Below are 24,398 nucleotides of genomic sequence, written 5' to 3' on the forward strand. Positions count from 1 at the left end.
GTTGCAAGTGAACACCTGCAGATAGCAATTCAAGTCATTGCCATTTGGTCATAGGCCTAAGAAGAGTTTTTAGGAAATCTGGTTGTAATGCACAAATGACAGAGCGTCCCCCTATCCCGCCGCAGATCATGATTCAACATGAACCTTCTTCTTGCGGAAAAGATGTCAGCATAGCCCTCTCTGGTGATGGTTATCTTCGAAACGATTTCTTCAACACCCCACAGAGTTTGTTTAGGGTAGTTAACATGTCGCTCTTTTAAGTCAGAAGTTAGTTGGCGGGAGACCCACCTCAAACACTTTCTTGACAATCCAAGACGCTGGTTTACAGTCAGTTGCACTGAACCAATGCTTTTCTTTTCTTTTGAATCACTTCTGACTGTTTTGAAGCTGCCCACCACGAATTCCTCTCCTGTGCCAACCGAAAAGTAACTCTTGCAGTCTATACCCTCAATTATTTGCTGGATGTATTCCAATATATGTGCCGGCCGGAGTGGCCGTGCGGTTCCAGGCGCTACAGTCTGAAGCCGAGCGACCGCTACGGTCGCGGGTTCGAATCCTGCCTCGGGCATGGATGTGTGTGATGTCCTTAGGTCAGTTACGTTTAATTAGTTCTAAGTTCTAGGCGACTGATGACCTCAGAAGTTAAGTCGCATAGTGCTCAGTTCCAACCAATATGTGTCTTCCTCACAGCTTTTACCCTCTACAGCTCTCTCTAGTAACATGGAATTCCTTGATGTCTTAACACATGTCCTATCATCCTGTCGCTACTTCTTGTCAGTGTTTTTCGTAAATTACTTTCGTCGACTATACTTCAGAGAATCTCCTCCTTCCATACTTTATCAGTCCACCTAATTTTCAACAATCTTCTGTATCACCACATCACAAATGCTTCGATTGTCTTTCGTACCGGTCCTCCCGCGGTTCATATTTCACTACCAAACAATGCTGTACTCCAAACGTACATTCTCAAAAATTCTTTCTCATATTAAGGCTTATGTTTGACACTAGCAGACTTCCCTTAGCCAGGAATGCCCCTTTTGCATCTGCTAGTCTGATTTTGATGTCCTCCCAGTGCCTACAAATACTAGACGTCATTCAGTGTCACACAGCAGTTTTGCATCACAATAGCATCAACGGCCTAATAGTTTCCCTGGCTGCACGACGAGACATGCCTTACCTGGGCGAGGAATATCGGTCACGGTTTCTACGATATTTCCCAACTTCCAACTCCATTCTTAGACTTCCTGCTGTGAGTGAAGTAAATTACCACACAGCATCTTCATTCTGCGGTGAATTTCAGTAGGTTTCACGTCTTCACTATTCAGGAACCTAATAAAGGAGCGATTTTAGTCAACATTCGTCACAGTTAGGCACGTAATCACAAACGTACCTGGTACAGGCTTCATTATTCGCTCTTTTTATTACGCATTTATCATTTTCATTTGACTAACCTCCGTATTTTGTTTGTGTCACAAAATAAACAAGACAGACAACAGCAGTGATTTCTCCAAGTCCTACAGCAAGTGGAGACTTGGACGTCAATTCAGATTGCCTCATTAGGTGGAAATACATTATTCCTAGGTTATTGTGCTTCTTTTTTGGATGGCACGCTGCTGGTAGTATACAATTACTGTTCGTCAACTAAGAGATTTTGCTCATCTGATACTATGCTGTCTTCGAAAATAGTTGGATTGTTGATGTTACTAACATTTTTAGCTTTTACTACTTGTGTTACATTTTTTTGTGAAAACAGGTATATCTCAGGCAATATGGGAATCTAACGACCGACCACTTGTAGACAAAATTTGCGATGCTCTTGTTTACTACGAATATGTGCTAAACGCTGAGAGCAAACCTCTAGTCTAGTACCACATTTAAACACAGTACAGAAAAAAGAAACCTATTACGTGTAACGACCTGCCATCTACTATTTTTAGGTTTATATTACGATTATAATAGTATAAATTAACACTTAACTACACCTGAGTTACATATAACTTTTTTAGGCTGTGCACGATATATTATGTAAGGAGCAGGATCTTGAAACAGTAGTGTAGAGGACGTACCTATAAAAACTGCCACATGATCATAGCCATAACCATATCACCATTATGGATCTACAAACGGCAGCCAATTAGTGACTAACGCTAGACTGTCCAGTAAGTGGACTGGGTCACTTGCATCCTAGACCTCGGTTTTGTGTCACTGAACAACTTTCGTGTAGAGTTCGGGTTTTTGTGCTGCACCCCAACTGTTGACTTTTGCTTTATCAAATATGTTTCATCATAAACAGGTACACAAGGTTGTAAGAAACAGCTTGAAAAGCTTGTAAGAGTGTTGCAGGATAGGCTGTGTTGAGAAATCATTGTTACGAAAAAATTCGATGCGTTACATCGTTTCCGCGTTAATTAGTGTTGAAGTTAGCCAATCAAGCCGTTGCTCGTGCAAATTAAGTGGTTCACACTGGTTCTGACCCTGTGTAAATAACAGGCCATATACATTAGCATTGCTTACGGAACAACAAGATGTAATGCTGTGGGTGCGAGCAGGCATTATACGCTGGTCAGGGGAAAATGCAGTACCTTCAAGAACTGTGTTCAGCGGCACACATACCCAGGCATAGTAACGTTAGTGAATCAGTTGTCACGGTCATCGGTATTCAGATGGAGTTCATAAAGCCTGTCTGTGCAACCTCTGTTTTCACTCTGCAAAAATGGTTCAAATGGCTCTGAGCACTATGGGACTCAACTGCTGTGGTCGTAAGTCCCCAAGAACTTAGAACTACTTAAACCTAACCAACCTAAGGACATCACACACATCCATGCCCGAGGCAGGATTCGAACCTGCGACCGTAGCGGTCGTGCGGTTCCAGACTGAAGCGCCTTTAACCGCTCGGCCACTCCGGCCGGCTTTTCACTCTGCAGCCAGTAACTGTACTGTGTTTAAAGGTGAACAGTGTTTGCAACATTCATTCTAGGGTACACCCACGCTCCACCGACGAGAGCGTACTGCTATTGAACAGCTTCAACCATTTGCAGGGTTCGTACTGCGGGCCTGCGGGAAGCTGCATGGACGTACTGGGCCGACTGAACGCCATCCAGGAACGAAACCGGACACATGTTGTACCTGCTGTGTTATCAAGGATCATTGGGAACCGGATCCTTGCAGCAGATTAAGATTATGCTTGCCTGACGCTAGATTACCACTGACACCACAACGCTGCCAAGCATGGCTACTCTGATGTCGTAAAAGAATCCACTGGAGAGCAGAATGGCGCTCTACTTTCAACAGTGATGAGAGTAGGTTCTTTCTGTATGCGTGTGATGGACGCACACGTGTATGGTGTAGCTCTTGTGAGCTGCCTATTCCAGCGCGACAAAATAGAGGTCTCATTCCATCCTTCATGGTGTGAAGGGCTATCAGTTATAATTCGCGGTGTTTCTGCGGGGTAAAGTGACCAGTGCTCGCCACATCGTACAGGCTGTTGTCCCGGTGCTACTGCCATTTCTTCGACAGGGAGGTGATGTGCTTTCTCAGCAGGACAGGGCACGCCCACATACTGCTGTTGCAACTCAATGCGCTCTTCGTGGTGTACAACTGCCCCGGTCAGCAAGATCTCCAAACCTCTCGCAAGCAAAATAAAGTATGGGACATGATGAGTGGGAACTTACTCGCTTTCCAGAGCCTGCATGAACCACTGCCGAATAGCAACAAATGGCACAATATGCTTGGGACAATTTATCTCAGGATGCCTTTATGATCGTTTGTATGCGAGAATAATCACCTGCGTCGCCGTCAAAGAGGGATACAGTGTGTACTGAAGCAACTGTTTGGGAACTCTTTACAGTGACGTGTGTGTTTCATTTGACCTGAATTTATTATCGAATACACCTACAATGACAAACTACTTGTCACCTCACTTGTCAGTTACATAATCTTGTCCTTGGTGTTGATTTTTTTTTCGGCGGTGTAATATATAATTCTCTAAAAGTAGCATGTCAGCAGACAAAATGTTACGGCTTTTGATAAGATTTTTTGAGATAAAGGGTACGCTTACACTCAAAAAGGGCAATTCAAAACGGTAAGGATCAATTTATTTCTTTTATACAGTTGTGTTGGTTACATCCTGTTTGATGCTACAAGTGTAGGTGGTTGCAAATGACCAAGTGTTTGTGTTGTCTTGATGATGTTGGGAGGAAAGATGGTTGAAACCCGATGCCGGCACGTAGTCTACTCTTCTCGAACAGCACCTAAGAGGCTGCCGAGCTTAGTCTCTCATCCGACGAACTGACCACCAACAGTGTTGTATGTCCCCATACAATGAGGTTATGCGGACCGATTTGTAATTTAATCCAGCACATTGATGCAATGTCTGCTGATTATGGATTTCATGCCATCACCTCTGTCCCGTTTCTCTGCCAAGTCTTCACATTCGACCAAATTTTCTCCATTCTAGGATTAGGTCTAGCTATCCATTCCGGCTACATACGGGAAATGAACAGTAAAAACTCCAAACTTTAATGAAGAAGTATTCAAACGTGTCGAAAGAATGTCTTCAGCCAACACCAGAGCAATCACCACTTTATTAACTGCAATTCACTGAGTCCTCGTTACCAGCTCGTGAAGTAATGGTTAGCGTCACCGCCTCTCGATCGCAGGGCCCTAGGTTCGATTCCTGTCTGGTCGTAGATTTTCTTTGGTCAGGACTGGGAGTGTCTGTTGTCTTCACCGTTCATCTCAACTCAGTCGAACGTTTCAGTTCCCCAAGTGGCGTCCAATAAAATGACTTGCACCAGGCGGTTGAACCACCCGGCCAGTAATGTCATATAAACATTTCATTTCATTGACTAGCTTATAATATCTCAAGTCAAACCAGACTAGTCTTCTTTTACCCACAAAACTACCACGCTCTGAAAATACAATATTACCCAACACTAGCAAATATTTTTAACAGTGCCAGCGGCACAGCAATGTGAATTTATCTTTTTTCATCCTGTACAAAGACAGTTTCCAAAACCATAGAGTACTTAGCACTGTCAGCAGTGGCCGTATGAAACTCCTCACTGCAATGAATAGCGTCGTCAACGACGGTATATTTTCGGGCGGAAATCATCGATGACAAGTTGACTGGAATCGTGTGTTTTGTCACGTATTTTTCAATAAGGCTCTACAGACAGCCACGTTAATTATGAAAATACAGACGGAATATCTGTTCATGAATAGAAGCTACCGCGTAAATAAAATGAGACTGTTGCAACCTTCTAGAGAGTAAACGTCCCATACGTTTCCAAAATGATTTAAATTAAGTTTTTGTATATTGATGGATATTCTATAAATTACTACCTGTATGCAATAAGGTATTATCCTCTCATCTGTCTTATTTCTTCCGGTAAACAAAAGATAAATTATTTCCATAGTTTGTTTGATTTCCTCTGTCATAACTGCTGCTTCAAATATTGTACCTAGCTAGGAGCTGGGAATGGAATGGTGCTGTGTTCCAAAAAAAATTTGAACCAAAAAGGCAAGTTATTTTTAAGACGCCACTCAAAATACTTATGTATTTATTCAGTAATTCCGAGAAACATCAGTAAATGTAAACAGTGCAATTTTATAATCAGAAATTGCACAACTTAATTGAAAAATTCACCATATTCAAACAAACGAGCAGCTCAGTTTTAGAATCCAATAAACATAAACAGATAGGAATCTTCAGCGACACACATATTGCCTTTTTAAAATTCAAATAGTTTTGTACAAATATAATTTGAAGCAGAACGCCGATGCGGTTTCAAATAAGACAGGAAAATTGAACTCGCCTTTACGCTGAGTACACATTACACGCACCACTCACAATACTCATGCGTTACCAAAAGCGCACGAAGACAACAGACAGAAATGCGCGTGAAGCAAAACAAAATTTATGAATGTAACTACAAGTAAATGCCTCTTAGTAACACTGATAGTAACTCAAGCTTAAAACATACATTAAATGAAACTATGTGATTCCAGAGACCGTTTCAGACCTCAAACATCGACGATGTATGCAAGCAGACTGAACCGACGAATTAGGATTTGTATCAATGCCGGGATTTGAACCAAGGACTCCGGGTCATTAGGCAGATGCACTAACCACCATGGCACCTTTGCACAGTTGCTTTGCACGGACTACCACATCATGCTTCCCTACTTAACCCAAATTACCTACCTAGTATTCCACATAAACTCGAACAGTGTTCAGTCTGCATATACGAGGTATGACTGGAAAGTTTTAAGAATGGGCTTGTAATTGTACAATGGTGGCGGCCGGCCGTTGTGGCCGAGCGGTTCTAGGCGCTACAGTCTGGAACCGCGCGACCGCTACGGTCACAGGTTCGAATCCTGCTTCGGGCATGGATGTGTGTGATGTCCTTAGGTTAGTTAGGTTTAAGTAGTTCTAAGTTCTAGGGGACTGATGAGCTCAGAAGTCCCATAGTGCTCAGAGCCATTTGAACCATTTACAATGGTGGCACTTACATGCTGCTGTGATGAATGCCCTTCAAAATAGTCCCCTTCTGAATGAACACACCGACTCCAACGGTGTGTCCACTTTTGGAAGCATCCCTGGAAATTTTTTTCCTGAAGTATGTTAAGGACGCTCTCCGTATTTGCCTGGATGTCTTCAATCGAGTCAAATCGCTTCCCTTTCAGTGAAAATTTCAGTTTAGGAAACAGGTAGAACTCCGCAGGGGCCAAATAAGGGGAATATTGCGGTTGTGGAAGCACAGGAATTTCGAATTTGGTCAAAAAATCAACGATGGAGAAGGCACGATGAGCCGGAGCATTTATAAGGTGTAGCACCCAACTCCTGTCTTACCACAATGCAGGCCCTTTCTTCGGCACCTTTTCGCACAAACGCTCAAGGACACATTTGTAGTATTCCTGGTTAATGGTCTGTCCTCCAGGGGTAAATTCATGATGCACAATCGAAAAACATCCCCAGCCTGGAGTCTTCCACTGCGAAGCCTGCACTTTGGTTTCAGAATAATGTCCATATATCCACTATTCGTCACCTGTAATTACCCTATTTAACAAATCTAGGTCATTTTTAGTCCGATTAATCTGTTCTTAACAACACTTTTGGAATGAATTTTGCGGACACTCAACGCATGTTCAGATCTTCCGTTAAAATTGAGTGAACTGTATAGAAACTTAAATTAAGTTCATCAGAAACCACTCTAATTGTAAGTCTACGATCAGATCGCACTAAGTCGCGAACTTTCACAAGATTTTCATTCGTTTTTGAGGTGGAAAGACGGCCGGACGGTGGTTCATCTTCAAATGATTCGCGGTCATGTTTTAATCCGGTGAACCAGACAAAAACATTTTACTGGCTCATACAATTATCTCCAAAGGCTGTTTTCAATAGTTCGTAAGTCTCAGAAGCTGATCTCCCGGTTTTAAAACAAAATTTCATAAAAACTCGTTGCTCCGCTTTTACGTCTATTTTCACACAGACAGAATCCGGCAACAAGCCCTAACAGACCCGCACTCTACCAGCTGCCACAACGAACTGAATAAAGGAAACGCAGTTTCCTGTCAAAAAAATGACTCTGAGCACTATGAGACTTAACTTCTGTGGTCATCAGTCCCCTAGAACTTAGAACTACTTAAACCTATCCAACCTAAGGACATCACACACATCCATGCCCGAGGCAGAATTCGAACCTGCGACCGTAGCGGTGGCTCGGTTCTAGACTGTAGCGCCTAAAACCGCTCGGCCACTCTGGCCGGCAGTTTCCTGTCAGAGGGCGTTCAAGGATAAGGCAATGACTCACTCCCCACCCTCCGTGTACCTGGCTGCAAAACCAGTAAGCAGTAGTGGATTCATTCTTAAAACTTTCCAATCGAACTTCGTATACTTCACGGATGTCTGAGACAACAAAAGGTCTGTAGAACCATGGAGTTTCATTTTATTAAAGCACCTATGCCTGAATTTCGGGCAGGATCCACCATTTCGTTCAATGCTGAGGTGCTACCCCATCAAAGTTGAAAAGCCTCTGCATCGCGGCTCGATTGTAGGGGGAATATCAAGTTCACTGAGGCGTGAATGGAAATCTGGGTTGAGCAGGGAGGCATGCTAGGGTATAGCACATGCAGTGTGCGAAACCACGGTACCAGGGTAGTGTAGTGGTTAGTGCATCTGCCTAGTGAGCTGGAGACCAGTGTTCAAATTCCGGTCTTGGTACAAATTTTCATTCGTCACGTCAGTCTGCTTATATATATCATAAAACTCATAGTTTAAGGAAAGCATGGTGCAGTGTACAACTCCAGATAGCTTCTGATACAGTCTACACATTACGATGCTCACTAAGGAAGTCCATATGGCACTGCCATTCCACTTTGCATGCGATATCCGTAGATACCAAACAGTAGACGTAATGTCAAGGTCGTATTTCATCAGATTCGAGCCTCGTGTTTCTCAGGCAAGCAAACTTACAGAATGGCCATGCAGACTCTCGTTCAAAGCACTGTTCAATTCTGGCAGTTGCTTGCAGCGTCCATGTCCCATATAACCTCCATCCTCTGCCGTTGGATGGCCATCCTCCTGTTATCGGTGAGAAACAACTGAGACCGAGCTGATGCGGAGCGGCGTTAAGCCTATGCGTCAGGTCACACACGTGCCCCTATGGGGACGCTAAGCACGCCATTACCTAGCTACAGGCAAACAGGTTAAATAGCGCTTTCCCTTACATTTTGAAAGCACGCCGGCTCGCCCCAGCTCACTGTATGTTCGCATACTGGTCATGTGAGTCATTATGGCTCCCCACACATCTCTTGCTATAAGTATTTCGACCCTGGTGTATTGTTTAAATCTATTTGTCTAAACAAAGAAGATCTCTAATTTTCAAAAGATATGGTGCGGTGCACGCGTCTTTCAGCTATAAAAGAATCTCGAACCACAGCACAATGTATGTAAGCATGCCAGTGTGTTCTTTGCTGAAACTATCTTACATAAACAATTATGGTTTTTGTCAGGCTTTCTCCTCACTTCTAACAGTTGTAAGGGTTTCCATACGGTTGTTCAACCTGTATTTCGTTAAAGCCTCTCAAATGTTTGACGTAACTACCAATACTTTCCTAGTTTGAGGGCTTGCTGTTTACCAATTAATCAAGCTCTTGGGTGAGTATAAAATGTTACTATGAACAAGCCTGTTGGCCAATTGAATACTATTGTAATTTCTAAAATTTAACACAGATACTTGTTCTTGCCTGTTTCAATTTTAGGTATTAACTCGAAAACGGGACATCAATGTAGCACATATAAAATCCGTCTAGGTAACAGCACTATGGGCAAAACCATCTATTCAAATCTCTTCACATATTTTTACAAGCTCTTTAGAGGTGGAAGAGGTGGCCATCTCTTAGTCCAAGTATAAAGGGAGACACATTAAAATACAGGCTGGTTCATGCGCCCTTACCGATGAGTTTTACATAAACCACAACGCCTTCAAAAATCATAAGATTTTCATACTCTCTCACTCACTATGTGCAAACTATTAGTCCTACAGAAAAAAATGATCAGGACCTTTTTGTAAGAAATTTAATGTAGATAAATTCTGTACTGGGTTTCGTTTCCGCTGGAGGCCACTGTTTTCGAGTTATTCAAGAAAAACATATTTGAAGGTCACTTTGGTACGCTTCTCTTCAATAATTCGAAAACTAAGGCCACCTACGGAAAGTGTATCCCAGTACTAAATTTAACTACAATAAATTTCCTACAAAAAGGTCCTGCTCACTTTTTCTGTAGGACTAAACGTTTGCACCTAGCGAGTGAGAGAGTATTAAAAATCTTACACATGGTTTTCTCAAGGCATTGCGGGTTGCATACAACTATCGATAGCAGCAACTCAGTCACTCTGTATTTTAAATTGTTCTTTTGAAATTGTAGTAGAGCATAATTTTACTTTCGCTTTGTGAAGGAGTCTTACTACTTTTTGAGCTTTCGTCACGTCCAGTGTTTCTCTTTGACTGTGTGAAACGAGTATAGACGACATCAGGAACAAGTCCGATTGCACTGGGGGAGGAGAGTGGGTAAGTGGAGGAAGTGTGAATGGAATAACAAGATATCCGATGTGAAAAAATAGCAAACCAGTTGCGACAAAAACGATATTTAACGCTACGAGTGCGCTATTTCTTCAAATCTGCATTCTTCAAAAACTGTTGCTGAAACTGATGAACAAAAGTCTAATGACAAGATTGGTCTTTGCAGTGGGCTGAGACGCGTGAGAGAAATGCTGACGTAATTGGCGCTCGGTGCTACCAACAGAAACTACAACGTTTAACTTCAACACGCAGTGTTGACACTACGACTCCTAGTTCGCTGGCGTTTGCAGAAATGAAAAAAAAAGGCAGGTCGACATGAAGCGTTCCGGACAAATCCGGTATGTGACGAAACTGAACGACGGACACATCGGACACCTTTTATCGCGCCACGTACGTACAGTTAACATTGTTATCGAAGTGGTTATCGCCAAGCATGAAAGTGCTTTATTTTCCTTTCATTTCTTGCTTTAAGGGGCATAAGCAGGCTATTAGCTTGTTAATTACGGGCTAGATGATAATGAATCAATACTTAAATATGCAGCCCTAAAACCAGCAGTGTATTAACAATGTGCAACCGATATTTATTCCATAAAAATATCTATATATCGATAATTTTTCCGATATATAGAGAACAGGTAATAATACTTTTTAAATATCAGTATATCGGATCCCGACATTTTTAAAAATATTAGCAGTCCTAGTGTAAAATATCGAATGAAAACATTATCTTCATTTTTCTTGCTGGAGAACGGAAATCCCAAGATCATTGTCATCTGATTGATCATCTCTCGTCACGACCACAAAGACTACGATATGTCCGCTGCTTTTGTCTTCATCGTCTGGTAAAAAAATTATGATATTTTCTATGAATTCATCTCTTTCGCTTTCTTCTCTGTAATCTTTTTCCACGTATGGTCTACGACGTTGTTCCAATGTTAGGGCGCTATTGTGGGACAATCTCAGTTACCTGCCTCTCGGCGATATTTGGTTTTATTTAAGCACAGACAAGTTCGATGGCGTTGTAAAGGCAGTGGTACGATGGAAGACATAACTTTGTGGCTGTGGTTCTCTATTAACGTATGAATTACACACTGCGTCTTAGTGCCTTGCGTCGTTTCTCTAAGTACAAAAGTTCCGCTTTTCGAATATTCTGTTCAAAGTCTACTTTATTACCTTTCACCCAGCTGGCTATTCCTTCTCTCCTTGCAGCAGTCGCTGGTGCCTTATTTAATTGGACGGAATGATATCGCTATTTTTCTATTGCAAAAACACTATCAGAACTCACATTTGGTAACAATCTAGTAATGAACCAGTCCTTAGAAATAACTACATTCATTTCCTCTTGGCAATCGTTAACTTTTTTCTGAGAAACATCATCATAGTATCAGGCACAAAACTGTTCGTAGAGCCAGCATGATCAGTAATTACTCGCCCTCCCTTACCAGTTGGCACACTCATAGTTGTGTGGCACTGGTTGTCTGTTCACATGACCGATCGTTCATGACGCAGGTTGACCCATGTTTCGTCAGTCCATATTACATTCTGCGGATTCACTGCTACCAACTCATGCAGAAAACATCTGCATGATACAATGTCTCTGCATTCCATTAGTAACTTTCTTCCATAGAACTTTTTCCATCGGAAGTCATTTTTTTTTAAAGCATTGAAGAGATTTGTCGTCCTATCTGTGAACAAACCACTGTCCGAGAGTGATGCTATATGATGCTATCAATCTTTTAAGTTTCTGGTACTCCTTCCTGGTATAGCACGCGTAGATACGTTGCCTGATAGCACTTTCGTCAAAGCTATCTGTTTCATTCGAAAGACACGACATCTTCCTTGAATTTGGTTCAAATGGCTCTGAGCACCATGGGACTTAACAGCTGAGGTCATCAGTTCCCTAGAACTTAGAACTGCTTAAACCTAATTAACCTAAGGACATCACACAGATACATGCCCGAGGCAGGATTCGAACCTGCGACCGTAGCGGTCGCCCGGTTCCAGACTGAAGCGCCTAGAACCGCTCGGCCACTCCGGCTGGCATTCCTTGAATTTCCAGGCGTTACAGTAACAGGGCTCCCAGCCGAAATGCCTGTCTTTTTATTATTTGTGACTCTTTTTACTGTCGCGGTAGAGATGTTCAGTGCTTCTACCAACCAGTCTCTCACTTTACTCACTGGCATCAAAGGCCCACCATTGTCCCTTTGCCTCTCAAAGTATGCAGGCAATCTGTATAAATATGCGTGCTTGAGATTTCAGCTTAGCTCCTTTTCCAAAAGTCCTCTTCTCTACACTACAGGAAACTGTTTTCCAAACACACGGTTATAAACTTACATAATTTGTGAAATACACATGCACACACATACCTGAACAAAGCACACGGAACAACTGACTGAAAGCAGGGCTCGCCTAACCCTTCGGTAGCACTGGGCGTTGCCACGGCAACTTAAACAAAATATGATCTAACTGGCCGCCGTGGACGTACTAAGCTCGTGCGCCAAGACCATTTCAACTGTCAGAGGTCTTCTCTTGGCGTACGTAGTATAGCGTCTTGTGAGCAATTTGCTTTACAGGTGCACTGCACTTTTCCAGAACCTTCCCGACAAATCTAAGTTTATCACACGCCTTAACAAATACTGATTATAAATCAACGTACCATTTCATACCGCTCCATAGTATAATTCCACGAGACATGTGCAAGATACGCATCACTAATCTCGTCATCAGGTCCCATCGAGTCGTTTCTTTTTGTTATGGTCATCACTGTTTTAGACAACGGTTCTCTCAGATCGGCGACCTTCTTTAGTACTGTGGTATAAAACATACAGTATAAGACAAGATATTAAAAGGTATACATTGCAAGAACGCAGTGAGACTGGGAAAAGTACCTGTGAGAATGAATAAAAAAATTTTAGTGGCCCCTGCTCCATTCCACGACACCATCAATCCACAGACTTAGGCAGTTCGACGTGATTCAAAGTAAACAATTTTTTCCAGTTGGTGGTGTTAGTAACAGTATGTCTATGTCAACAAGCAAACTGTTTTATGAGTACGATTATTAAAAAAGTACATTTTTTATTTAACCTACACTTGTATAAACTGTTAATAAAATAATGACATTTTAATAAGAAGGGAATATCTGTTACATTACAAAGTTACTACTCGTAGACTTCGAATATGTCAGCACAATAGTTAAATGCGATGTTACATGACAAAATCAAAATTACAAATAGCTCAACAAATAAAAAACTTAAAATGTGAAAGTAGGGTATTAATTGGCAGTGGTTCGTTGTGATCGTAATTATTTTCTCTCTCTTGCTACCAAACTTTAAGTTTTATACTTATTGGTCTATTAGCAATTTTGATTTAGCCATGTAGCACTACTTTTAACGCTCAAAACCTAGCAGCTTTGTAATGTAACACCTAGTGTCCTGTTAGTACAATGTTACTCATTTATTAACAATAAGCGTTCTCATGTAGTAGTTTACCTAAGTCCAAATGCATACTGTCACTAATGACACCTACAGGAAAAATTGTTTACTTTGCACCACTTCGAGCTGCCTATGTCATTCTGAGCACTGATGGTGTTACGGAATGGAGTTGGTGGTGGCAATAGATTTCGTATTGTTTTTAACAACTACGTTTCTCAGCTTCAGTGTGTAGTTGTAATACATGCCATTTATATATTGTCTCACAATTTATGTTTTATACCACAGAACTGATGGTGGCCTTATCCCGAAACGCGTCATGAGATGATATCTAAATAAGAAACGATCATATTGGCGACCAAGGCAAGTGTATTATGATTTCGCGGCGTTATATTACATGTGTACACATCAACCCCTTAATTTTTTCCCTTTATTGTTATTTTAATACCTGAACAATCAGGTAGGCTGTCAGTGGCATGTTACGCCGCTCTTCAGCCACAGTGTTGACAATAACAGAACGCATAATGCAGAATCAGAATGAACATAGTGACGGGCAAAAAGTTAGTGGTCACAGATACACAAAAAAACACGGAGCCGTTCACACTCGACGATAACGACACTGAAAACACGTTGACACGGCGCACATAACACTGATGAATCCGACGGCACAAGTGAACGTAGAAGCGTGAGTGCGGACACTAAAAACACGAAACGACGTCACACACACGAGACACTGATGGCGATGATCTCCAGCGCGCGAAAGTTCACGTAGCGTATGCAAGTCCGGGGACCTGCCAAGATGGGAAGAAGGGTGAGGGGGTGGGGGGGAGTGGAAAGGGTGGAGAGGGGAGAACAAAGATGCCAATGGCTGAGGAGATGGGAGGAGGAGTAGAGGGAGATGGGAGAGGAGGCCCGGGAGAGGAGTGGGGAGAAAGGGAGGAGGGAGGGAGGGTGCCCAAAGGAACAGACACAGGAAGAGGGAGGGAGGATCAAAATTGGTAGGAGGGGTATATGGAGGGGAGGAGGGCATCATCAGGGAGGGGGAGCTGGCGGAAGCCACCTTGGGAGTGGGTAAGGATGGTGGAGAGATACAGAACAGGTGGGACGTGGGAATACAGGTGTGGCAGCGGGTGGGGGCAGGAAACGATGGGCGAGACAAGCGGGTGAGGAGGATCGAGTTTGCGGGAGGTGTACAGGATCCGTATCCTTTCAAGGAAAAGGAGGAGGTGGGCGAATGGAATGAGATCATATAGGATCCGCATGGGGGAGGGGAGACGGATGCGATAGGCGAGGCAGAGAGCATGGCGTTCAAGGATTTGAAGGGATTTATAAAAGGTAGGGGGGGGGGGGGCGGAGATCCAGGCCAGATGGGCGTAACAAAGGATAGGGCAGATGAGAGATTTATAGGTGTGGAGTGTGGTGGAGGGGTCCAGACCCCATGTACGGCCGGAAAGGAGCTTGAGGAGACGGAGTCGGGAGCGTGCCTTGGCTTGGATTGTCTGGAGATGGGGGGGTACAGGAGAGTCGACGCTCGAGGGTGACGCCAAGGTACTTAAGGGTGGGAGTGAAGGCGATAGGACGGCCATAGATGGTGAGATAGAAATCAAGGAGGCTGAAGGAAGGGGTGGTTTTGCCTACAATGATCGCCTGGGTTTTGGAGGGATTGACCTTGAGCAACCACTGGTTGCACCAAGCGGTGAACCAGTCAAGATGGGATTGGAGAAGGTGTTGGGAGCGCTGCAGAGTTGGGGTAAGGGCAAGGAAGGCAGTGTCATCGGCAAACTGGACAAGGTGGGCGGGGGGTGACCAATGGCAACTCCGCCACGCACAATCGGGAGGAGATTATCGGAGGAGGAAATAGGGCGAAGTGTGGACGGTGTGGTGGGCTTGGAAGAAGGTTTCATTGAGGAGGAAGGCATCCACGTGGTGGGTGTGCAGGAAGAGGTTCTTGTTGGTGGGAAGGGAGCGGATGTTGGTGAAAAGTATACGGTGCTGTCGCGCCATGACAGGGATTTAGACAAGGGTTTCAAGATGGGAGAAGGTGAAATGGGCCTGGTTGTTGGAGTAGGTGGCATACATTTTTAAGTGGAAAATGGAACGGGCAGTAAGGGAGACCTGTTGGAGGGTGTGAGGGCGCTGGAAAGATTGTTCGTTTTGTAGGACAATGGTGAGGAACCTGATGATGTCCTAAGCGGGGGGGGGGGGGGAACGAAGGGAAATGCCAGGAGGGGTGGGGGCGTCCAGAGTACGGACTGTGATGGTGAGTTCAGGAGTGGTCGGAGGGGGTCGGGCTTTACACTTTTGGGAGTAGGTGGGATGGGGGAGATTGCAGGTATTGCGAGAGAGAGGGGATTGAAGGTTAGGGCACTACCGGAGGAAGTGCGCTTGCCTACAATGTGGGCAGGTGGGGGCCTCGCGGCACTTGGCTGTTGGGTGTGCGTTATAGCGCAGACACCTCTGGCAGCGCAGGGACTGAGGAGGGGAATGGGAGGGGTCGACCTTATAGCGCTGGTTGAAGAGGAGGGCACCCACCTTAAGTAGACGGTCAATGGAGGGAGTGTCCTCGGAGAAAACTCGCATAAGGCGGGTGGGGCCGGCCGAGTTGAAAATGCGGCGGATCGCCCACACCTCCAGTGTGGGATGCGCCTTGAGCTCCACAAACACCTCCTCCTCTGTGATCGACGGACTGAGCCAAGTGATCATAGCGGTGAGGGTCGGCGGGCGATGCGGGGGTTGGGGTTGGCGGGTAGGAGATGGAGAAGGAGCAGGGGTGAGGGAGGCGTTGGGGCCAAAACGGGTGATGGGGAGGCGGGAGGCGATGTCAGTATGGAGGGTGCGGCTGGGAGAGGAGATAAGAATGGACCCCATCTGGGAGTGAGGAGAGAGATGGGGACACCAGGGAAGTGTTGGCGGAGGAGGAGGGAGAGATTCCGGGCCTCAAGAAGGGAATGATCAGGACGGGAGAGGAGGTATTTGTATAAAGAGGGGAAAGAGGAGGAGGAGGAGGAGGCAGAGGGAGCAGGGCCAGGCGGGGAGACATCCATGGCATCCTGGGGGGGGGGGAAGGAAGACGGGGCGGGGCCTTTTTGGGAGCGGAGGAGGCGGAGGTGCCACTAGGGCGTTTAACGGTGGCAGAAGGGTGGGTGGTGATATGAGGGATGGGAGCTATAGGGAGGTGGCGGGAAGGGGCAGGTCCCGGCGTGGACAAAGCAGTCAGCGCCGGAGATGGTGACGGTGAAGGCGACGGCGACGGCGACGGCGACAGTGGTGGCGATGATGGCGAAGGTGATGGGGAGAGTTGGGCATGGGCAGTGGCCCGACAGGCCACCACCCTAGCTGGAGCTGCAGTGACAGGCTGGGGGAGTGGGGGGAAAGGATCAGAGGGAGAGGAGCGGGAGGAAGAATCTGGAGAGGGGGTGACAAAGAGCGAGGGCGAAGGGAGAGTGAGAAGAGGAGGGATGGAAAGGGGGGGTGTGACTAGGCACACCATGTAATGGTGGTGGTGGCGGCGGAGGGGGAAGTATAAACTATGGCTGTGGTGGTAGTGATGGTAGGGTTGATGGGGGCTGACATGACGACAGAGATAAACAAAAATGCACAGGACGAAAAAGAAAGGAAAAAAACTGGGGACAGACGAAGACGGATGAAGACGAAGATGGATGAAGATGAAGACAGATGAAGACGAAGACCAGAGTCCCACGCTGCTGGCGCTGGCGCTGGCGCTGGCGCTGACGCTGACGATGGCTGGCAGGAATGCCGCAGCTGCTTCTGCTGCTGCCGCCGCGGATGGGGCCGGGGCCGCTGCTCCTGCTGCTGCTGCTGCTGGAGGGCTGGCTGACTGGCTGGCTGGCTGGCTGGGTGGATTGCCGCCCCCTGCTGCTGCTGCTGGAGGGCTGGCTGGCTGGCTGCTGCCGGCTGGACCGCTGCTGCTGGCCGGGACCGCTGCTGTTGGCCGGGACTGCTGCTGCTGCTGCTGCTGCTGCTCGGCTGGCTGGCACCTGAAAACCTAGCGCTTCGATTAGTGCTGGAATGGCACAATCGAAGGGCGGTATCCTTTCGGAGTACCGCCGTAGATGAACCCTTTAATTTTTTTTCTTTATTGTGATTTTAAACACCTTATACAAAGGTGGGCTGTCAGCAGCACAATACGCCGCTCTTCAGCCTTGAGTTTGACAACAAGTAGTACATAAAGGTGGCACAGAGAAGACAGTCAAAATGGTGGGCAAAAAATGTAGACACTAAAAATCGAAAAAACATGGAGCCGTTCACGCTGGACGAGAAACATCACTAACACTAGGTGACACAGTGCACACAACATGGATGATGGCGACGGTACGTGAACGGTGGTGGCGTGACGGCGAACAACACTACACACAAACGAAGGCACACACACGAATCACTGATGGCGATGATCCCCGGTGCGCGAATGTTCACTGAGCGTGTGCGAGTCTGAGGACCTGCCAAGAGAGGAGGAGGAGGAAGGGGAAAGCGTGAGGGAGAGGGGAGAGCAGACATGCCATGGGCAGAGGAGACAGGAGGAGCGAGGAAGGGGGAGAGGAAGCCTGGGTGAAGAGGGGAGGAGGGAGGGGATGGGGGGAAAGGAAAGAGAAGGGAAGGGAAGCGAAAGGAGGGAGGGTGCCTAAAGGAAAGGACACAGGAAGTGGGGGGAGGATCAAAGTTGATAGGAGGGGTAGGTGGAGGGGAGGAGGACATCATCAGGGAGTGGGAGCTGGCGGAAGCTACCTTGGGAGAGGGTAAGGAGCGTGGAGAGATGGAGACCGGGTGGGACGTGGGAATACAGGTGCGGCAGTGGGTGGGGGTGGGAGAGGATTGGTGAGACAAGCGGATGAGGAGGATCGAGTTTGCGGGAGGTGTACAGGATCTGTCTCCTTTCAAGGAAGAGGAGGAGGTGGGGGAAGGGGATGAGATCATACAGAATCCGCAAGGGGGAGGGGAGACGGATGCGATAGGCGAGGCGGAGAGCATGGTGTTCAAGGATTTGGAGGGATTTATAAAAGGAAGTGGGGGCAGAGATCCAGGCCAGATGGGCATAACAAAGGATAGGGAGGATAGGGATTTATAGGTGTGGAGGATGGTGGAGGGGTCCAGACCCTACGTATGGCCAGAAAGGAGCTTGAGGAGATGGAGTCGGGAGCGTGCCTTGGCTTGGATTGTCCGGAGATGGGGAGTCCACGACAGGCGACGGTCGAGGGTGACGCCAAGGTACTTAAGAGTGGGAGTGAGGGCGATAGGATGGCCATAGATGGTGAGATAGAAATCAAGGAGGCCGAAGGAAGGGGTGGTTATTACTTATGGGGAGGGTAATGACGAGGGTCAGGGTGGGGGCGACGACCGTCTGAAACAGTGAGGAGGACAGGGAGATGGTCGCTACCAATAGGCTCCAGGACATCCAGCATTATGCGGCCAAGGAGTTTGGGGGAGGAAAGGATAACATCGGGAGTGGAGTTAGATTTGGGACGGATGTGCTGGGGGATGTAGATGAGGTCGCCTTGAAGGGAGGCGAGGAACCGATGCCACCGCCATAACTGGGTGGCGGAAGGACTGTGGATGTTGAGGTCGGCGGCAATCACGTAGGAGGAGTAGGTACGGTCAATGTGGGAGAGGAAGTCGAGGGGAATAGGGGCGTTAGGGCGGACATAGATGGTGGCGCAGGTAACAGTAAGGCTGTTGAAGAAGAGACTAAGGATCAGGTGTTCGGTGGGGTCAGGAAGGAGAGGTTGGAGCCGAACGGGGATCTGCCAGTGGTGACCAATGGCAACTCCGCCACGCGCAGTCGGGGGGGGGGGGGGGGATTATCGGAGCAGTGGAGGAGATACGGCGAAGTGTGGAAGGTGTGGTGGGGTTGGAGGAAGGATTCATTGAGGAGGAAGGCATCCACACGGTGGGTGGCAAGGGTGTGCAGGAAGAGGTTCTTGTTGAAAAGGATACGGTGCTGTCGCGCCATGTAGGGATTTAGACAAGGGTGTCAAGACGGGAGAAAGTGAAATGGGCCTGGTTGTTGGAGTAGATGGCGTACATTTTGAGTTGGAAAATAGAACGGGTGGCGAGGGATATCTGGTGGAGAGTGTGGGGGTGCTGAAAAGTATGAACATTCTGAAGGACAATGGTGAGGAATCTGATGATGTCCTCAGCAGTAGGGGGTGGGCGAAGGGAATTGCCGGGAGGGGTGGTGGCATCCAGAGGACGGACAGGGACGGTGAGTTCAGGAGTGGTTGTAGGGGGTTGGGCTTTACACTTTTGGGAGTAGGTGGGATGGGGGAGATTGCAGGTATTGCAGGAGGGAGGGGATTGAAGGTTAGGGCACTGCCGGAGGAAGTGCACCTGCCTACAATGTGGGCAGGTGGGGCCCCGCGGCACTCGGCTGTTTGGTGTGCGTTATAGCGCAGACACCTCTGGCAGCGCAGGGATTGAGGAGGGGAACGGGAGGGGTCGACCTTGTAGTGCTGGTTGAAGAGGAGGGCACCCTCCTTCAGGAGACGGTCAATGGAGGGGGAGTCCTTGGAGAAAACCCGCATAAGGTGGGTGGGGCCGGCCGAGTTGACCGCCAGCACCTCCAGTGTGGGATGCACCTTGAGCTCCGGCAAGACCTCCTCCTCCGTGATTGTCAGACTAAGACGAGTGATCTCGACGGTGAGGGTCGGCGAGCGACGCAGGGGTTGGGGTTGACGGGTAGGGGATGGAGAAGGAGCAGGGGTGTGGGAGGCGTTGGGGCCAAAACGGGTGTTGGGGAGGTGGGAGAGGATGTCAGTATGGAGAGTTGGGCTGGGGGAGGAGATGAGAACGGAATCCTATCTGGGATTGAGGAGAGAGATGTGGGTAGCAGGGAAGTGTTGGCGGAGGAGGAGGGAGAGATTCTGGGCCTCGAGAAGGGAAGGATAGGGACGGGAGAGGAGGTATTTGTATAAAGAGGGGGGTGAGGAGGAGGAGGAGGAGGAGGCGGAGGGAGCAGGGCCAGGTGGGGAGACATCCTTGGCATTCTGGGGGGGGGGGGGGAAGGAGGACGGGGCGGGGCCTTTTTGGGAGCGGAGGAAGTGGTGGTGCCACTAGGGCGTTTAACGGCGGCAGAAGGTTGGATGGTGATATGAGGGACGGGAGCTATAGGGAGGTGACAGGAAGGGGCAGGTCCCGGCGTGGACGCGGCAGTCGGCGCCGGAGATGGTGACGGTGAAGGCAACAGCGACGGCGATGGTGGTGGCAGTGACAGCGAAGGCGATGGGGAGAGTTGGGCATGGGCAGTGGCCCGACGGGCCACCACCCTAGCTGGAGCGGCAGTGACAGGCCGGGGGAGTGGGGTGAAAGGATCAGAGGGAGAGGAGCGGGAGGAAGAAGCTGGAGAGGGGGCGACAAAGAGCGAGGGCGAAGGGAGAGTGAGAAGTGCCGGGATGGAAAGAGGGGTGTGTGACTGGGCACACCATGTTATGGTGGTGGTGGCGGCGGAGGGGGAAGTATAAACGACGGCTGTGGTGGTAGTGGTGGTAGTGGTGGTGGTGGGGGCGGACATGACGACAGGGAGAAGTAAAAACGCACAGGACCAAACAAAAAGGACAATAACTGGGGACAGACGAAGACGGAGGAAGACGAAGACAGACGAAGACCAGAGTCCCACGCTGCTGGCACTGCTGGCGCTGACGGCGACGGCGATGGCGACGGCGGGTGGCAGGAACGCCGCAGCTGCTGCTGCTGCCGCGGACGGGGCCGGGGCTGCTGCTGCTGCTGCTCGGCTGGCTGGCTGGCTGGCTGGCTGGCTGGCTGGCTGGCACCTGAAAAACCTAGCACTTCGATTAGTGGTGGAACGGCACAATCGAAGGGTGGAGTACCGCCGGAGATGATGAACCCTTTAAGTGATAGCGACGTATATGTCATGCACATTTGTCGTGCCTTCAATGGTACTGATGTATACAGGATGATCAGAAACAGTCTGTAAAGCTTATGAGAGGGGTGTAGGCGAGGTTTTGCTGAGAAATAATTGTTTAGAAAAAAAATTGGATACGTTGCGTTGCGCGATTTCCAATTTATTTAGCACTGATGTTAGCCAATCAGGTTGTCGCGAGCGCACATTCAAGTAGCCTGCCCGAATTGGTGTCGGCAAACGTGTTTGAATCGTTGCGCGATCGACAGGGCGCGCCACAGTCTCTAGTAGGTCAACTTTGCCATAGGAGGGCGTGGTCCGCGCAGGGATGGGAGGTGAGGGGAGTGACAGGGAGACCGGGAAGGTGAGACAGCTTGCTCGGGGTGTTGTGGCAGAGTTGTAACCTGGCGGCGAAGCGGGTACTGTGGCGGGAGTTGGTGGCTGGTAGGAGTTCGGCAGTTAACAGTCACCGGCTCTGAGCATAGCAGCGATACCAGGAACAGACCCTCAGGCGGGTTTCTGGATTGCGAACCATTATTACCTCGGTTGCTGCAGGCTGCAAACCTTTGGACGTGTGGGTTGCTTAGCGAGGGGAAAGAGCGTGTTGTGTGCTTCAGCGACCGACCGCGGCTGGAGGCAGACGGCGAACCGCCGCTGCGTTGAAGTTGTGTGTCGGCTCCACGCTATCCTTCCTGGCTTGATGTACCAATATGTCTGTTGAGCTTCTGCTTTGATTTATCGAATGCGAGTGAGCCGAGCATCGGCAGTAATCATAGCTGTAATTGCCATCTCTTGTACCAGTAGTGTGACTTTTAGTTGTTTTCTGGGTGTTTCTTCGAAGTCCGGTTCCATGCCAGACTTCTGGTTACATCAGACTTCTGGTTATTCCTTCCCGCTCTGTCTCTAGGCAGGAAAATTGTGTGCGAGCTCCTATAAAATTACTGAATTTGTTTTCTTGTTTAATGCGCCAATCTGAGTATTTGCCAAGTTCTGTCTCAACTGCCTAGTTGGCTGCTGTAAGGCGTCAGATTTGTGGCGGCGTGCATTTATATAACAAGTGGGTTCATTTCATGTGCCAAGCTCTGCATGTACTATTACTGGAGAGCACAATTTCATCTATCGTCTTATTAGGTGTTCATACGAGGAAGAGTCAAATGAAAACCTTAAATTTTCTGATAACAAATCGAAATTTCGCGCCGGTGTCCTGTAAGTTGGTAAGCGTGCTACAAACAGCGTGCAGAATGACCTGTAGGTGGCTGCATAGCGCAGATGTGCACATACCGCCGCAGTATTAGTATAAAGATGGCCGCTCCACTTGCGACTTGCACAAGGAAGAACAGCGTTCTGTTATTCGGTTTTTACGTAGTGAAGGTGTGAAACCTATTGAAATTCATCGATGAATGAAGCTTCAGTACGGTGATGCATGTTTGTCACAGCAGCAAATCTACGAATGGAGTAGGAAGTTCACAAATGGTGTGACTTCAGTGGAAGATGCTCATCGTCCAGGTCAGGCACAACGAGTTGTGACTCCACAGAACATTGCAGCAGTTGAAGCCATAGTGATGGAAAACCGCCGAGTGACACTAAATGACATTGCAGCATGTTTACAGATTAGTCATGGGTCAGCACACCACATTGTGCATGATGTGCTCCAGATTCACAAGGTGTCTGCAAGATGGGTGCCACGGCAGCTGACTCCTGAAATGAGAGAAAGCCGTGTTGATGCTTGTGTACGAGAAGGTGATGGCTTCCTTGAAAGAATCATTACTGGGGACGAAATCTGGGTTCACTTCCACCAACCGGAAACGAAGAGAGCGAGCAAGGAATGGCGCCATTCCTCATCACCAAAACCAAAGAAGTTTCGAACACAACCATCAGCAGGGAAGGTTACGCCGACTCTGTTTTAGGGCGGAAAAGGCGTCATTTCGTAGCATTATTTGCTTAGAGGGACCACTGTCATCAGTGCTTCATACACAGAACTCCTAAAAAATCATCTGCGGCCTGCAATCAAATCAAAGCCACGTGGATTGCTGTCAGCAGGTGTCCTTTTGCCATATGACAATGCAAGGCCGCACACTGCCCGTATAACAGTTGCAACAATCACAGACCTGCATTTTGAGTGGCTTCCTCATCCACCATACTCACCAGACCTTGCCCCAAGTGATTTCCATATGTTTGGACCAATTAAAGACGCAATAGGAGGAAAGAAGTTCCGTTCTGATGAAGAGGTACGTCACGCGGCGCATGAGTGGTTGCGCGGACTACCAAAAGAATTTTTTTCTAAAGGAATTTATGCACTTTGTAAGCGCTGGAGGACTTACATTGAGCGTGGGGGAGATTATGTTGAGAAGTGATACAGCTTTGTACCACTTCTGCACAACAAATAATATTTAAAAAAATATTGAAGGTTTTCATTTGACTCACCCTCGTACTACCAAGATTGACTGCGGTTTTTTATTGTTTGTAAGATTAGTGCCTCTTAATTTTAACTACTAAGTGTCTCTCAGTGAGGACTTTATTTTTCGTGGTGCCAATGTTATTAAAAAGCTAATGTTTTATCTGCTATTACTTAGGGGTTTGTTGGCCAACCGAACGCGTTAGATTGAGGTTGACTGATCCGCTCTCCGTGGCGGTTACTTGTTTACCGCTCGCCAACATGGCGCGAGTGCGGTAGAATTTGTGGTTGGCAGTCGAACTACGTGCTCGCTAACTGTATTAGCAACTGTATTTAGATTTTGGTAGCCTTTCACGTTTCATTAATTGACCTCTGTTCACTCATTGAAAAATTATTTACTTGTTTTTCTTGTTGCTCTAATTTTGACTGTTGTGCGGTGGCGTTCGATCTATAGTAGAGGCCTGCCACAGTTCCTGCACTAAATTCTGTATTCCTCTGTTAATTAGGCTATCATTGGTGTTTCTTTTGGTGGGACTTGGGCGAAACCTGCCTGGTTGACAGAGCAGGCGCAGCGTCCGAAAGCGGAGCCAAGACCGCGCTCGACCGAACGACCAGCCGAGTG

General features: G+C 47.5%; 1 protein-coding gene across 1 annotated transcript in view; it reads left to right on the plus strand.

Annotated features, from left to right (window-relative positions):
* Window positions 1-17,176: 17,176 nt before the first annotated feature.
* LOC124795928 (homeobox protein Hox-D9-like) overlaps window positions 17,177-24,398 on the plus strand; it is a 126,749-nt gene continuing 119,527 nt past the window's right edge. The window contains exon 1 of the mRNA XM_047260009.1: window positions 17,177-17,290. Within this exon, the coding sequence (XP_047115965.1) occupies window positions 17,177-17,290 (114 nt within the window). The remainder of the gene's footprint in view (window positions 17,291-24,398) is intronic.

Source organism: Schistocerca piceifrons, chromosome 4 (genome assembly GCF_021461385.2).
Source record: "Schistocerca piceifrons isolate TAMUIC-IGC-003096 chromosome 4, iqSchPice1.1, whole genome shotgun sequence".
In the NCBI taxonomy this organism is placed as follows: Eukaryota; Metazoa; Arthropoda; class Insecta; order Orthoptera; family Acrididae; genus Schistocerca; species Schistocerca piceifrons.